Source organism: Callorhinchus milii, unplaced genomic scaffold (genome assembly GCF_018977255.1).
Source record: "Callorhinchus milii isolate IMCB2004 unplaced genomic scaffold, IMCB_Cmil_1.0 Scaffold6, whole genome shotgun sequence".
Taxonomy (NCBI): Eukaryota; Metazoa; Chordata; class Chondrichthyes; order Chimaeriformes; family Callorhinchidae; genus Callorhinchus; species Callorhinchus milii.
The window spans coordinates 943,721-958,401 of record NW_024704747.1 but is presented as its reverse complement, the minus strand read 5'-3'; the positions used below and the strand labels follow the sequence as shown (position 1 = coordinate 958,401).

Sequence of the window (14,681 nt, the reverse complement as noted above, 5' to 3'; positions counted from 1 at the left end):
TGTTGTTGTTGTTGTCAAGGATTCCCGTCAAGTGGAATCCTTGACCCTTGACAACAACGATCTGATGCTCCAGTCCAGCGCTGGATGGGGGGTGTCGTATTGTCGCAGACGCCGTCCTTCGGATGAGACATTGAGCCTCACGCCCAGTGGCCAGCCTTGGCTGCCGCGTTTGGCCCGCACAACGCACAGTCACTACGCTGGGCGGCGCGTTCCCCCCACTGAAGCGCCCGGAGACGTCTCGGCCACGGGGTTTTATTATTATTTTATTTTATTATTTATTATTATTAATAATAAATCCCACCCCATGGGCCCCTCCCTGTGGACTGTTGGTCACCTGACACCCCCTCCCCACGACCACCACCGCCACCGGGGGGCGCTGGCGAGGCCCAGTCCGCGCGTGCGCACTTCGGGCACTGCGGCCAATCCATCAACCGCCGCCGGCCAGGCCCCGCCCACCCCGCCCCGCCCACCCCCTCACGCGCACGCGCACTGCGGTCACTTCAGCAACCGCCATCATACCCGCTCGAGCCTTTCCCGCCCAAACTCACCTCCGCGTCGACAACCAAGGATGGTGAGAGGCAGAGCGACTGCCGCGCCCGCGCCGCATTACACCGCCCGGTGCCGGGCCGCGCAGGGGGGGGAGGGAGGGAGACAGACGGACGGAACCGCCGAGTAGAGTTTTCTGGAATCTTTTCTCCTCAGAGTTAACGGTCGCCGCTCGAGCGCTGAGAGGAAAAGGCATCAAAATGGCTGCCGCGCCCTTCCCTCCCTCCCCCTCGCCATCACCCTCCCTCCCTCCCTCCCTCGGCGCTGTCTAGTGAGGGTTAGCGCTCTCTCCCTCTCAGCTCGGACTCGCACGGAGCGGTGAGCCGCCGGACCCGCGGGGTGGGTTGGTTTCCATAGCGGGACTCGGGTTGAGCCTTAAAAGCCGCGTAACCCGCCCTTTGGGAAGGGAGCGGCGGGAGAGAGAGAGAGAGAGGGACCGTTAGTCAGATATAACCTCTCCCGCTAACCCGCCTTCCCTCCCGTCTCCTCTCCGCTTTTACGTGACAACGTTAAACGGCGCTGTGTAAAGCACCGGAGAGAGGGAATGGGGAGTGGGCGCAGGGACAGAAAATCCCTTCCCAATAGTTTTTTTTCCGTTAAACTGCGCTGTGTCACAGACACCACAGGCAGTGGGGGGGGGGGGGGTACTCAAATAGTGTTCAAGGGAGAAAACCGTCCCTCAAATAGTTTTTTATTCTTTTATTTCGTTCCCTCCCCCCCCCCCCTCCACCCTTTCCTTTTATTTTTTTAAGCCAAAAAAAATCCGCGAAACAAAGGAGATGGAAAAGATCCTAAAATGGCGGCGCTGCGACGCAGTAACAAAGAGGAGAGACTTGGGGAAGGGGAGGGGTGAGGGGGGGGGGGAGAGGAGAGAAGAAGGGAGGGCGAGGGATGGGGTGGGAAGGGCTGTTAACTCTTGAGGCAGATTCGAGAAAAAACGACTGCTGCTAATAAAAGTTCATATAAAAAAAAATAATCTTTATTATTATTTTATTTCGCCTCGTAGTATACTCCGTGAAGCGCTTCGAGGCGCCTTGAAGCCGTGACTTGGCGCTGTTGTCAAGACGCAAGGGTTGTTATAAGTTGTTATGTTTTGTGGGGGACCTCTGCCGTGCGCAGTTGGCTGCCGCCTTTCGCCCACGAAATATTACAGTCGGTTCACTTTACAGTGTGTCCTGTGAAGCGCTTTGAGACGTCTCACGGTGTGATGAGGCGCAATATCAAAGGCAAGGATTTATTGCGTTTTCCTTAATAGTAGTAATAATAAATTTCCCTTCTCTCCCAATAGTCCCCACTGTGTATTTTGCGGGCAAAGTTATCATTAGTAGTGATAATAAATAATAATTACACCTGGAGTCTCCCATTGCGTAGTGGTTAGCGCGCTCACCTCGCAATTGAAAGGACCGGCTTCGATTTCCGGGCGGGGCAAAACCTTAGGGAAGTTTCCTTACTCCACACACCTCTGTTTAAATAGCAGTAAATAGGAACCCGGTTGTTAGTCGATGGGGGTGTTGTGCTGGAGATAATGGGAGAGGGAGGGTGGGGAGAGAGCTATAACAACAGCCAGGAGCCTCCCAGCTGAGGAATTACATCTGCAATGCCGCACAGAGCTTGCATCACCATCTCATTCGGTTCGTGCGGGAACTGATGACCTGCACGTTATTGGGAAAGAAGGGAGATTTATTATTACTACTAATAATAATTTAATTAACTTTATTTTTGTTATCATAGTGATTGTTAGATTATTAAAGGCGGTCTGTTGGAGGGTAGGGGGTCAGTGGTTTACGGCCAGAATGGGGAAGGAGATTAGCTTGCAGTTTGCATTTAAAATCTCAGAGGATGCTCCAGTGCACTTTTAACAGATCAGTGCATTGACTTTCGGTTGAGACTTTAAACTAAGAACTGCCCTACTTAAAGATTTTATAGCAGTATCTTGAAGATAAGATACTTATCTGTTTCTATTCAGGTAATATATTTATCTTGGAAAGGAGACGAGATAAAATTTCACAATCTTTCCTGCAGAGATTAAATAATCTGCATGTGGTCACCTGGGTTCTAGTGATCTATGGAATGAATGAGTTTAATATCTTTCTCCTCTCCAATCTTTCTTAAATATCCTGCTATTGCATATATTAATACAATCTTCATTCAATGGCTATCTGGTAAATGCTGTACTTAATGATCTATATGGTTGTCAATTCATATGGATTCAGGGACTGATCCCAATAATATCTTTAAAATGTTGAGCATGGTTGATGGGTTTCAGTCATCAGGTAACAAAAAAATTAGAATTTGAGGATGAAGACTCAAATTTAGAAGTAGGAAGGTGAATAGACGATTCAGGTTTACGTATATGAATTAAGCTATCCAAGGAGGTGATGAAGGCAAATTGTCATCAGATGAAATAAGAATTAAATGCATGGTTTATTATTATATTAAACTAAATGTCATGGGTTTGCTTTACTGCTCTCTGCAGAGTTAGCTAATCTCAGCTGGAGTGGTAATAGGAGCATTCAATATGCCTGAACAACAAGGTTACACTAGTATAGCGCCTTTCACGTCGGGAGGACGTCCCAAGGCGCTGGACAGTGTACAGCATTTCAGACCCGAGTTGGGATCAGGGGGGAGAAGGGAAGGAAAGGGGGGTGGCCGATGGTATGGTTGAAGAGGAGGGTCTTGAGGTGGGACTTGAAGGAGACTTAAGGAGGGGGCGAGGCGGAGTGATTGGGGGATGGAATTCCAGAGATTGGGGGTAGAGTGGCTGAAGGCTCTCTCGCCAATGGTGAAGCGGGTGGGTCGGGGGTGTGGAGCCGGCTGAGCAGAGGGAGCGGGCAGGTTGGTAAGGGGTTACGAGGTCGCAGAGGTATGTTGAGGCGAGGCCATGCAGGGCTTTGTAGGTGAGAACCAGGATCTTGAACTGGATCCTCTGAAGGATAGGGAGCCAATGGAGTCGGGTGAGAATGGGGTCACGAGTTTGGTGCAGGAGAGGACACGGGCTGCAGAGTTCTGGATTATCTGCAGTCTGAAGGGAGGAACCTTCTGGAACAAGAAATGTAAAATCAGTTAAAACTTAGGTTGAACAATACATTACAAATTTACAATTATATAGCACCTTTCGTGTTGGGAGGACGTCCTGAGGCAACTGAGAGAGTCCTGGCTTGGCACCCGAACTGGGGGTGCGAACTAAGGGTGGGGAGAGGAAAGGTAACCGACAGTGCAGTCATAGAGGAAGATATGTATGTTCCTTTGAACAGTATGTTCGACAAAAGACTTTTTGAAGGCATCGTAGGATTTACTGTAACCTCTAGTGACTATTTTGTAGATGTATGTGGCAGCAAATTTGGGCACAGCAGTGTCCCACAAATAGCCATGATGTGAATAATCAGCTTTATCTGGGGATTATGGGCCAGAACACTGGGAGAAGTTCCCATCCTTTGAATAACACATCAGAATCTTTAACGTCCTCTCCTGCACCAGGCTCTGACCCCCATCACCCCCCACCCTCATATTGCAACAGTCATGACAGCTAAGATGGTGGATCCCAGGGATGGAACAAAAGAATTTGTTGCCTGAGGTCAAATATAATTTTATAAGGATTTTCTTTTTATAACAAAGGGTATTAGTTTGAACGTAAATTAGTTCCCTCTGAGAATTTTCCTTCTCCAAAAGAAATATTATTTTGTACCCTGTTTTCTCATAGTGAGTTAGTTTTCAATCTTGGTGGTGTATCCAGAGTGGAGTTAATTTGTTGCTCACGCTGTTAATAGCGGCAATAAGAATTAGAAGAGTTGTAACACAAAATTGCTTGTGCCTGTGCTCACTGATCAGAGGTTGCCTTGTAACCAGGGCAAGTCAAATCAAGCAAAAAAAAGGGACAGAAACGTTTTTTTTAAAAAAAATAGTCGTGCAAATCAATCACTGAGTCCTCCCGGTATGAAGGGCACTGTATAAATGCAATTTGTTGTTGTTGAGACGGGAGAACAAAGCCTGGGACTGCGATTGGTGTAATATAGTGACCTATGCATTTAGTGTCTATCCAATTAGTTGTACTGTGGTACCAGTGTTTTACACTTGTGGTAGCTGACTGGTTGCTTACTTGGCAGTTTTCTGCTCGGATGGTGCTTTAATTGGTGGTGTGCAGAATCTCTTCTGGGGTAGGTCTGGGCTGATTCCCTAAACCACACCCTCTTTTGTTACTGCCAACAAATCCACCGGTGCTGCTCTGCTCGGTCATTGTTCTGCACTGCACTGCCATCGTTACACGGCACAGCCTCTGTTGCATCTGCTTTGCTGAATTTCTGAAGATTTGTGAAAGAAATTAAAATGGTGAGCATTCCAGTTTTATTACTTATGTCTGCCCGAGGGACATTTTGTTTGTAGCAATGTGGGATGTTGCAGGGCTGGGCAGCCTCATGATTTCTTTGTGAGTATCGAGGCCTTTCAGCTGCAGTCATTTCAAAAAAATGTGGAGGAATGATGCAGCATTTTTAATGCTTTAAAAAGCACCCTTGTAATTTGTATTTGTTATATTCATTCATCCTAACCAGCAATTCTAGTATGTAAATACATCAGCAATTTGGGGAATGAAGAGGGTAGTGTGAAATTCATTTTTAACCCGTTTAGCTATTATAATCCATCAATATAGCACACGGTACAATTTACATCTAAATTCCCTTGTTCCAATTTAAGCATTTTCGGATGTTTTTGATCATATTCCTAATTTGTTTTCTTCTTTAAAAACATGATTTTTAGGCATTTTTGTTCATTTTCCTGCATAATTCAAGTAACTAGATTTTGTAGGATTGTGTTTGGTATGTTTCTTTATGCTGATTGCAGTGCAGTGCAAGCCGTGATGCGCACAGAACCTGCAGAGTTCACTTACAAAATATACAATAAATCGACTGCAGTATGTCCTGTGAAGCATTTAGAGACGACGCCCTGATGTGAAACCGATGTCACAAGCGCTCAACTGCATTTTATAATCAAGCGAATGTTAAATCCTGTATGGTAAACATATGTTATCAACAATCTATATTAAATATACATATTGTAATGCCTCGTATTATTTGTGTACTACAGCTTCAATTTCAGGATCTTGGAAGCTCAATTCAAGGGAGACGTGTAACAGACTATCTAGGGAGGGGTTATCTTGCATTGAATCCATTCCTTTTCATTGTAGTACACCTATCGTCTGATTATTAAAAAAAACAACTGAGTGAGTTCTTAATGTTATGGGAGGAACGCAATAACTAAAAAGAAAAGGCATTTGCCACCACTTGTGGAGATATATGCAAGCATTAAATTTTAGATTCTCAAAAAATTATCTTGGTCTACCAATCACAGGCTAAAGCAATGTATACCCCACCTTACTGGAATTACTAGCACTAAATTGAACTGCTGCAGTAACAGATCATCCTTTGGGTGAGATATTAAACCAAGCTCCCGTCTTCCTCTTCTGGTGGCCATTAAGATCCCATGCACTATTCAAATTGAGAAGGGAGTTTCTCTTTGTCCTGGCTGACAATGCTCAAGATTTTTTAAAAATCGTTGACTTCACAATTGTTTCATCGTAAGCATCTGGAAGGGCAGACCAGTCACTGGGGGCAGGGAGTCATCCCAGCTCCTGTTAATACTGCAAGATGGAGCCCTAATTGGGTAGGTTTTCCTAGCTGAACAAGCAGCAGGAAAGCTTGCCAGACAGCAATATTAATGGCAAGCTATGTGGTTTTAGCTGGTTAGACACCAGCAGTACCCCACCCCAATGCACACTCTGGGGTCCCCAAGCCTTGGCTCTTGCAACCTGCGCCTAATGTTTCCGGATTAGATAAGGAATTAGATAAGTCTCCAGAGAGAGACTGCACATTCCATTCCAACGATGTATTTATTATTTCCATGTTTAGGTGGGTTGCATGGACATTTCAGCCTAGTTTGGATACTCTTAAACATTGTAATGGGTTTCCGCATGTGTCAAGACACCGGGCTGACCAAAAAAAATATTTTTTGTGGGGATAGTGTGCACATTAGCTGCCACTTTCAACTCCAGATATATAGTCACTACAATTTACAGAAAAACCCTATGAAGCTCTTTATATTTTTTGAAAAAGCACTAAACCAACTGCAAGCATTATAACAAATGTAGTATTAAATACAGCATGAGATTTTTTTAGTATTGATAATTACTGCTCTTAAAAGTATTACTATAAAAATAACAAAGAATGTACTTACGGGAAACATAGACTGTTATACACTATAACAAAGGTTAATTAAGAGTCTCTGAGCTACTTCATATCATACCACCATCTTGTACATAATGAGAAATATTACTGATAAAGTGGCTACATTGGATTCAAGACTGATCTCATGTTCTCTGCATTAAATCTCATGTTCTCTGCATTAATTATTTCAATCTGTTCATTGCAGTAAAGGAAACAATCCAATCCGACAACTGCTGGCTGTCCTCGTAACCTTACTTATGTATTTGCTATTTATGCAATGTGAGCAATGGTCTTTTAGCAAATGGAACTAGCTAGATGGATTGCAACGGTGCATTCCTGTGGTTCTATTGTATAAACATATCTATCTTATAATTTTTTTCATAAAAAATTCTCCTTTGTGATGCAGCTTACCAAAGGATTGACCCCGCCTTATGCAGATATTTTAAATAATTGTCGTGTCTACATCAAGAATAATACAGATAGGCTCTTCAGTAATGGAAAAGAACTTTGATTGTTGAAAATAATCAGTCCATTAAAATTTGAAGGCTCCTTGAAACTCCATTCCTCTCCATGGCTGATTAACAGCTAAATGTTCCCAGTTGATGATTCTCCGAGACAGGAATTCTAGATATGAATTATTCACCAAGGTACATTCTAGCCAGGGACCTAGCCACAATTCTGTCTTTAACTGTTTTATCAAAATGTTAGGGAGCCATAATGCATCCTTGAGGGTTATTACAATGTGAACAGGAATGATTTTCCCACATGTGGCATGTTGGTTTTTTGTTTCGCTAATCGGTCTGCCATTGTCACATTTCTGCAGCCACAATTTAGTGAAATTGAGGCTTCTATACCTGCTCCCCAAATCCTCCTTGGAGAATTGTAGCTGTTCGGTGATGCTCTTTATCCACTTGGGGGGAACTCACTTTTATAGGATACAACCCTACCATCACCCTACCCCAATTATACACTTATACAGAGTTTGTCTGTTCAATGGAAGAACAGATTCTGGGTCTACTTTTTTTCTTTCCTCTTTAGAAGGTCCTTCCTTTAATCTTTTCAAAAAGATGTTTGGAGGACTGTTCCCATTATGTAACAATTGATATCCTTTTGGGGGTCTTAAATTTTTTGAATCACTGGATTTTTGCCATTTAAAATTACATTTAAATTTACATTCCACATGGGAAATGATCAAATCTCTAAATTGAATGTTTTTTGATACCTTATGAAAATCTCATGGTGGGTACTTAAGTTTCTAATTCAATACATACCAAATATTAGTAAAATGCTCTTTACAATGCTATTGTTTGGCTAGGAATACACCATTGGATCTTGTTCAAGATCATTAAACTTGTATATATGTATGTTGAACACACATATCAGGCTACACTGGAGAATGTCGGTCAGTAAAGTTGCCATATTGAAATTTTTTATAACACCTCTGTTTCTGCTAAAGCATTAATTTAGCTGGATTTGTTTCGAATACAAATAACTCCTTTGAGAGTGCTACTATCTCAATATCCTAGTGGTGGGATCTTTTTACCTAATAGAGTATTTGTTGTTTGAATTAAAACACTCAGCACACATCGTTTTAGAACAATATTGCATCCAACAGTCAAGCTTGGACACGTAAGTCTTGTATCCAAACAGTTCATCGTGGACTGGAGCTTCCATGCAAGCAGTTAAAGGTTTTCTTAAACCCATATGCAAAATTCGGGCCAAAGATGTGGGAGTACATTTTTATGACAAACAAAAAATTGCTGCAAAGAGGGATAGCACTTTCAGTTCATGTGATAAATATTATCCAAAACATTATTCTCTTGTGGCTTAGCTGGGTTTTATTCCTGGTGGAATTTGAACGATAATTCAATCTGAACAGTGACTTGTACATAAAGCTTTGTCTTTACTGAAAGGAATTCTGCACCTTATCTTGCACACAGTGCTGCATGAGTGAGAAACGGTGGATTAGCATGCCTTTACCAACGGGTAGTGTGAGGTTCACAGTTAAACAGGCCACATTAGATGCATGAGAGTTTATAATTCTTGGCAAGTTTAAAATACGTTACGGCAATTTTTTGCTTTGTAAATGATTAGTATCTCAGCTGGTTGAAAAATGTACTGTTTTATAGGAACCAGATTTACAGTCCGCTTTTTAAAAAAAATGTTCTTGGGCTAGGATTCTGTGGGGTCTCCTTGGAGCTGAACTGGCTCCAAGATGGCATGCCTGGCAACGGAATGAAACCGTCTCTAGTTTGTGATCATGAGCCAAGCGGGTCTGCTTTATTCCAGGGTACAGCTGATGACAGCACAGCCAAATTGGCTCATCAGCATGAACTGGAAGAGCAAACCGGTTACTGGGGACAGGAGGTCATTCCACTCGGCTCCTGTTAACCCTGCAATCCAAAGCGGTTAGGGTGGTCCTATCTGGACAAACCGCGGGAAAGCTTGCCAGACAGCAATATCAATGGCAAGCAATGCAATTTTAGCTAGTTAGACTCCAGTGCGCACTTTGGGGTCCCCAAGCCTTGGCTCTTGCCAACCTGTGCCTTTCTGGAATTAGGTGAGCAGGACGCATCCCTCCAGGATCAGAATGCGCATTTCATTCCAACAATTTATCTCTAGGATTTCCATGTGTAGGTGGGATGTATAGAATTCTCATCTTGGGTGGGGTACTCCCAAGCACGATGTTAAGTTTATAGGTGTCAGACTCCCTGCTAGCCCCCCAAAAATTGATGCAATAGTTAGCTGAAGACATGACTGTCTTAATAGGTTTCATCTGTTTAAGCAAATAAGTTTTGTTTGCTTCTCTCTGCAGCGTGAATGTATCTCTATCCATGTTGGCCAAGCCGGTGTCCAGATGGGCAATGCCTGCTGGGAGCTGTACTGCCTGGAACATGGCATCCAGCCTGACGGGCAGATGCCCAGTGATAAGACCATCGGAGGGGGCGATGACTCCTTCAACACGTTCTTCAGTGAGACGGGAGCTGGGAAGCATGTCCCACGAGCTGTCTTTGTCGATTTGGAACCAACTGTGATCGGTAAGTTGGAGGTGAAATGACTTGGGAAATTGTTACCAGGAAGCCCTTTTGTAACAAGTCTGTTAAAATGTCTAATTGTATTTGAAGATTACTAAATGAAAAATGCTTTAGTACTCAGTTTTAATTTGGGACTTTTCTCGGGAGTTGGCTATTAAGAATTTGAAAGAGACTGAGCAATCTCAGGGAGTTCTCAATAGACTGATCCATCTATGTATAACCAGGTGTTATCTTAACCTTAGGCACATTGTAGTTTGCAGTTTATCTGGTATGTCATAATTGACCCCAAATTAATTAGATACAGTGATAATGTAGTCCCTTTATTATGTTGATAAGAACATGTGCACAGGGCACTGATCTCTTCCAAATCTTTGCTCCAGATGAGATCCGCAGTGGTACCTACCGCCAGCTGTTCCACCCTGAGCAGCTGATCACTGGCAAAGAAGATGCTGCAAACAACTATGCTCGTGGACACTACACCATTGGTAAAGAGCTGATTGACCTGGTTCTGGACAAACTACGCAAACTGGTGAGCTTTTTTAACTATGATGATCACCGAGTGTCAGAACAGGGAAGAATGTGTGATTTTTGGTCATGGTTTAACAAATTATTGATTAATTTCTTGCATTCCAACCACAACATGACTCACATATTTTAATAGAGGATGTGATGCAGAAATGGGCCGAGTCAGACACTGGCTTCAGAGATTTCCCTCCACATCTGCAAAGCTGTGTTTCTCTCCTGACTAGGGAGTGAGTGAGTGGATAACTAAAAGATCACATCTCCTTGATGTGTGTTAAGAGCCACAAGTGAAATGCCTTATAGTTTCCAAACTAGCTGCTGGTGCCCATCGATCCATAGCTCTCAGGTACTCCTTGCATTGGCTGTCTCTGCTCTGCCTGGGGTGCTTTGCAGCGAATCAAACTGATACAAGGTGACACAGCAAAATTAATATTCTAGTAAACTGTTCTGAATTCTGAGCAGTAGAATACGTCTTGTGTCCGTTGAAAAAAAAATTCAGTGGAGTTATAAAGTTGAATTTTAACAAGGTCACGAGAGGAACAACTGTAAGTGAGTGTTAAGAGGGTTATGTTTTTGGAATATGGGGGGATTGGAAAATTATGTCTAGTGGGGTACGACAGGGTTCGGCACCTAAATGGTTTGGAAGTGGGCACAAACTATCTAAAGATACCAAATTGGTTAAGAATATAAGGGAATAAGTTGACAAAATAGTTGACAAATTGGGTTGCTGGGCTGAAAAGTTGCAAATGCCCTTAAATGTTAACAAATATAAGGCTGATACTGGGACAGGACAATAGCATTTGAATATAAACTGAATACAGTTATGTATGGATAGAAGCAACCCAACCACAAGAAGCGACACAACTTGATGCAGGTTTTATAAATGCTGAGAGGAATGGAGAGTATAGTCGCTGTTGACTTACTTCAACTTAAGCAAGATGAGAATGCAAGTACAAAACACCTCAAGTAAGGCTTCCAATTCAAAAGAAATGCAGATGACACACAAGTCTAATTTGCCTCCTCCAGTACCAACACCAGGTCCACCGATGTCTTATCAGCTTTTTCTGGCAAACATCAGGGCCTGGATGACTGCAAACTTCCTGCAACTGAATGTAGACAAGACGGAAGCCATACTCCTTGGCTCCTGTCAATGTTTTCACTCCTGTGAATCTAAACTCCTCAACCTCCCTGGGCTCTCCCTCAGATCCACCAAACAAGTGTGCAATCTAGGCATCCGGTTTGACCCCCAGCTATCCTTCTTTCCCCCACATCCGGTCCCTGACCTGGACCGCCTTCTTCCACCTCCGCCACATTGCCCGCCTCCAACCGTACCTTACCCCGAATGCAGCCAAAACCCTCGTGCATGGGTTTGTCACTTCCCGCTTAGATTACTCAAATGCACTCCTCGCAGGTCTCCCCAGTTCCACTATTCAAAAGATCAGCTCATTCAGAACTCTGCCACCCACATACTTACCGGACCAAACTCCGTCCCCACATCTCAGCAGTTCTGGCCAGGCTCCACTGGCTTCCCATCACCGAACAGTCTACTTCAAGATCCTCACTCGTGTTCAAATCCCTTCACTCACTGGCACATCCCTTCCTCTCAGACCTCCTCACTCCCCAATCCACCACTCGGAGGTCGTGCTTTCAGCCACTATGCCCTGAAACTCTGGAACGTCCTCAATCTCTCTGCCTTGCCCCCCTCCCCTTTTTGAAGTCCCACCTGAAAACCTTCTTCAACCGTGCTTACGGCCACTCCGCCACCCGGCTCGGAGTCAGGCTCCGCCACTGTTAATGCTCCTATATAAGTGCAAGTTGTCTTACTTCCATATTGAAACTAGAAAGTGGACCCACTTAACTCTGGCATTAAATACAAAGCTTTTCTGACTAAACCATGACGTGTTCTGTGGGGAATTTTTCTACAGGCGGACCAGTGCACTGGACTCCAGGGTTTCCTCATCTTCCACAGCTTCGGGGGAGGCACTGGCTCCGGCTTCACTTCCCTGCTGATGGAGCGTCTCTCTGTTGACTATGGCAAGAAATCCAAGCTTGAATTTGCCATCTACCCTGCTCCTCAGATCTCCACAGCGGTGGTGGAACCCTACAACTCCATCCTCACCACACACACCACCCTCGAGCACTCAGACTGTGCCTTCATGGTAGATAATGAAGCCATCTACGATATCTGTCGTAGAAACCTCGACATTGAACGTCCAACTTACACTAACCTAAACCGCCTGATTGGTCAGATTGTCTCTTCTATTACAGTTTCTCTTCGCTTTGACGGTGCTCTGAATGTAGATCTGACCGAGTTCCAGACCAATTTAGTGCCATACCCACGTATCCACTTCCCTCTCGCCACTTATGCCCCTGTTACCTCGGCTGAGAAAGCTTACCATGAGCAGCTGTCTGTAGCTGAGATCACCAATTCCTGCTTTGAGCCAGCCAACCAGATGGTCAAGTGTGACCCTCGTCATGGCAAGTACATGGCATGTTGCCTGCTCTACCGAGGTGACGTGGTGCCAAAAGACGTCAATGCCGCTATTGCCACCATCAAAACCAAGCGCACCATTCAGTTTGTGGACTGGTGCCCAACTGGGTTCAAGGTTGGCATCAACTACCAGCCTCCCACTGTGGTGCCCGGTGGTGACCTGGCCAAGGTGCAGCGTGCAGTGTGTATGCTGAGCAACACCACAGCCATAGCTGAAGCCTGGGCTCGGCTTGACCACAAGTTTGATCTAATGTATGCCAAGCGTGCCTTTGTGCACTGGTACGTGGGGGAGGGGATGGAGGAGGGGGAGTTCTCCGAGGCTCGTGAGGACATGGCGGCCTTGGAAAAGGACTATGAGGAGGTCGGAGCAGACAGCGTTGAGGGCGAGTGTGAAGAGGAAGAATATTAAATAAAAAGCATTCCTGAGATTGGTTGGGATCAATATGATGGCGAGATTGTACTTGTTCTTTAAGGCAAGGTACTTTGATCGCCAACAATCTTCTCCCCATTGATCTTAAGCTGGAAGTAGTGCTGTTCTTGCTAAAACTGTGCTGCCTTGTGATTTTGTAGGATTTGTAACTGGTGGGATGAATTGAAATGTGTGAAGGAAACCACGGCAATGGTTGTACAGTAGTACCAAAAATGGCACAGTTTCTGGTTTAACATCAGTCAGGAGGATTAATTGACCATTCCTAATTGTCACAGAATTGTGCATTATTGGTTAGGAATGCACGTTTATGTTTGGAACAAAAATGCTTTAATAAACTTTCTGTGGCTATAAAAAAAACCTGATTTAATGTCTGCTCTTTTTACTGTCTGATGCATCGACCTTTGAAGGTAGGAATGCAATTAATAGAAACATAGGAACAATTCAGCTCCTGGAGTCTGTCCTGCCATTCTATAAGATCATGACTGATCGGCACCTCAACGCCAATTAGTAAATCCATTTAAAAAAAGGCATTTTTTTAATATATAATAGCACTGAATACAAAGGCAAGGAAATGATATGTGTATACAAGATATTGATGAGGCAGTGAGTGGCAGAAGGCTTGATTCTGTAATAAAATAATCATTTCAATTGACACTGCTTTTCACATAGGGATGATGTCTCAAAGCACTTTACAGAATTTACTATAATGTGTAAATGACTGTTTTGCAGATGAATTAACCAAAGCTCAACATATTTTTAAATGATGTATGCATAATAATGCAGTATTAAGAATAAGCTTCCTGACTCCCATCCAGAGCCTCTTGTGTGTGCAACTTTACTTCGCTGCCTACATCAAAATATTCTTGCTGGGAGTAAGTGAGAAATTGAGAGATACCAGCTTTCAGAATCTCATGTCAAAGAGGCAAAGCTCTTGATATTCTATCTCACCTGTCCTTCGGGTTATTTTTTAATATCAAAAACAAAACCTATGGCCAAATGAGCCCTTTTCCTTGGCATTACTAATACAGAGTAGTTTGTAACCGTTTCATATAATGTTTTTCTAAATGTGGTTGAATTTATTTTTCTGCTTCAAAATGACGGTTCGCTTCTATGTAGAATCTTTCGTGTAGGGTGACTATCCACAACGCTTCACGGCGTCGAGATGATCTGTGAGTGGGATGGGAAGAGGCGGTGTGGAGGGGAGGGGGAGTAAAGCTCATGACCACATGAGTGGTCAAAAGGTTTTTATGTATATATATATCAAGAGTTTTGTGGGTAGGGGAGAGGGGCAGGAATTGGGATTTACAATTGGGTACAAGATAGGGTTGATTTGAAAGTCAGCAACAGCTGCCCATCGTTTGCCTCGTTGGATGATGACACTTGGGGAACACTTTCCCCAAACCCTGATTCAGGGTAAACAGACCCCTGTTATCAATGGGGAG

At 44.0% G+C, this 14,681-nt stretch overlaps 1 protein-coding gene across 2 annotated transcripts; it reads left to right on the top strand.

The window, feature by feature from the left end:
- Nucleotides 1-482: 482 nt before the first annotated feature.
- On the top strand, nt 483-13,596 carry LOC103189643 (tubulin alpha-1D chain). Of its 2 annotated transcripts, none has more exons than XM_007910103.2 (4): nt 483-571; nt 9,577-9,799; nt 10,177-10,325; nt 12,244-13,596. In XM_007910103.2, exons 1-4 carry the CDS (start codon nt 569-571, stop codon nt 13,216-13,218), a joined length of 1,350 nt encoding a protein of 449 aa, XP_007908294.2. In that variant the 5' UTR covers nt 483-568; the 3' UTR covers nt 13,219-13,596.
- Nucleotides 13,597-14,681: the final 1,085 nt, after the last annotated feature.

What these genes read in the sequence shown, in the direction of transcription:
- LOC103189643 (XM_007910103.2), top strand. An exon ending in TTTGGAACCAACTGTGATCG is followed by an intron (nt 9,800 to 10,176) that starts GTAAGTTGGAGG and finishes TCTTTGCTCCAG; the next exon opens with ATGAGATCCGCAGTGGTACC. An exon ending in TGGACAAACTACGCAAACTG is followed by an intron (nt 10,326 to 12,243) that starts GTGAGCTTTTTT and finishes ATTTTTCTACAG; the next exon opens with GCGGACCAGTGCACTGGACT.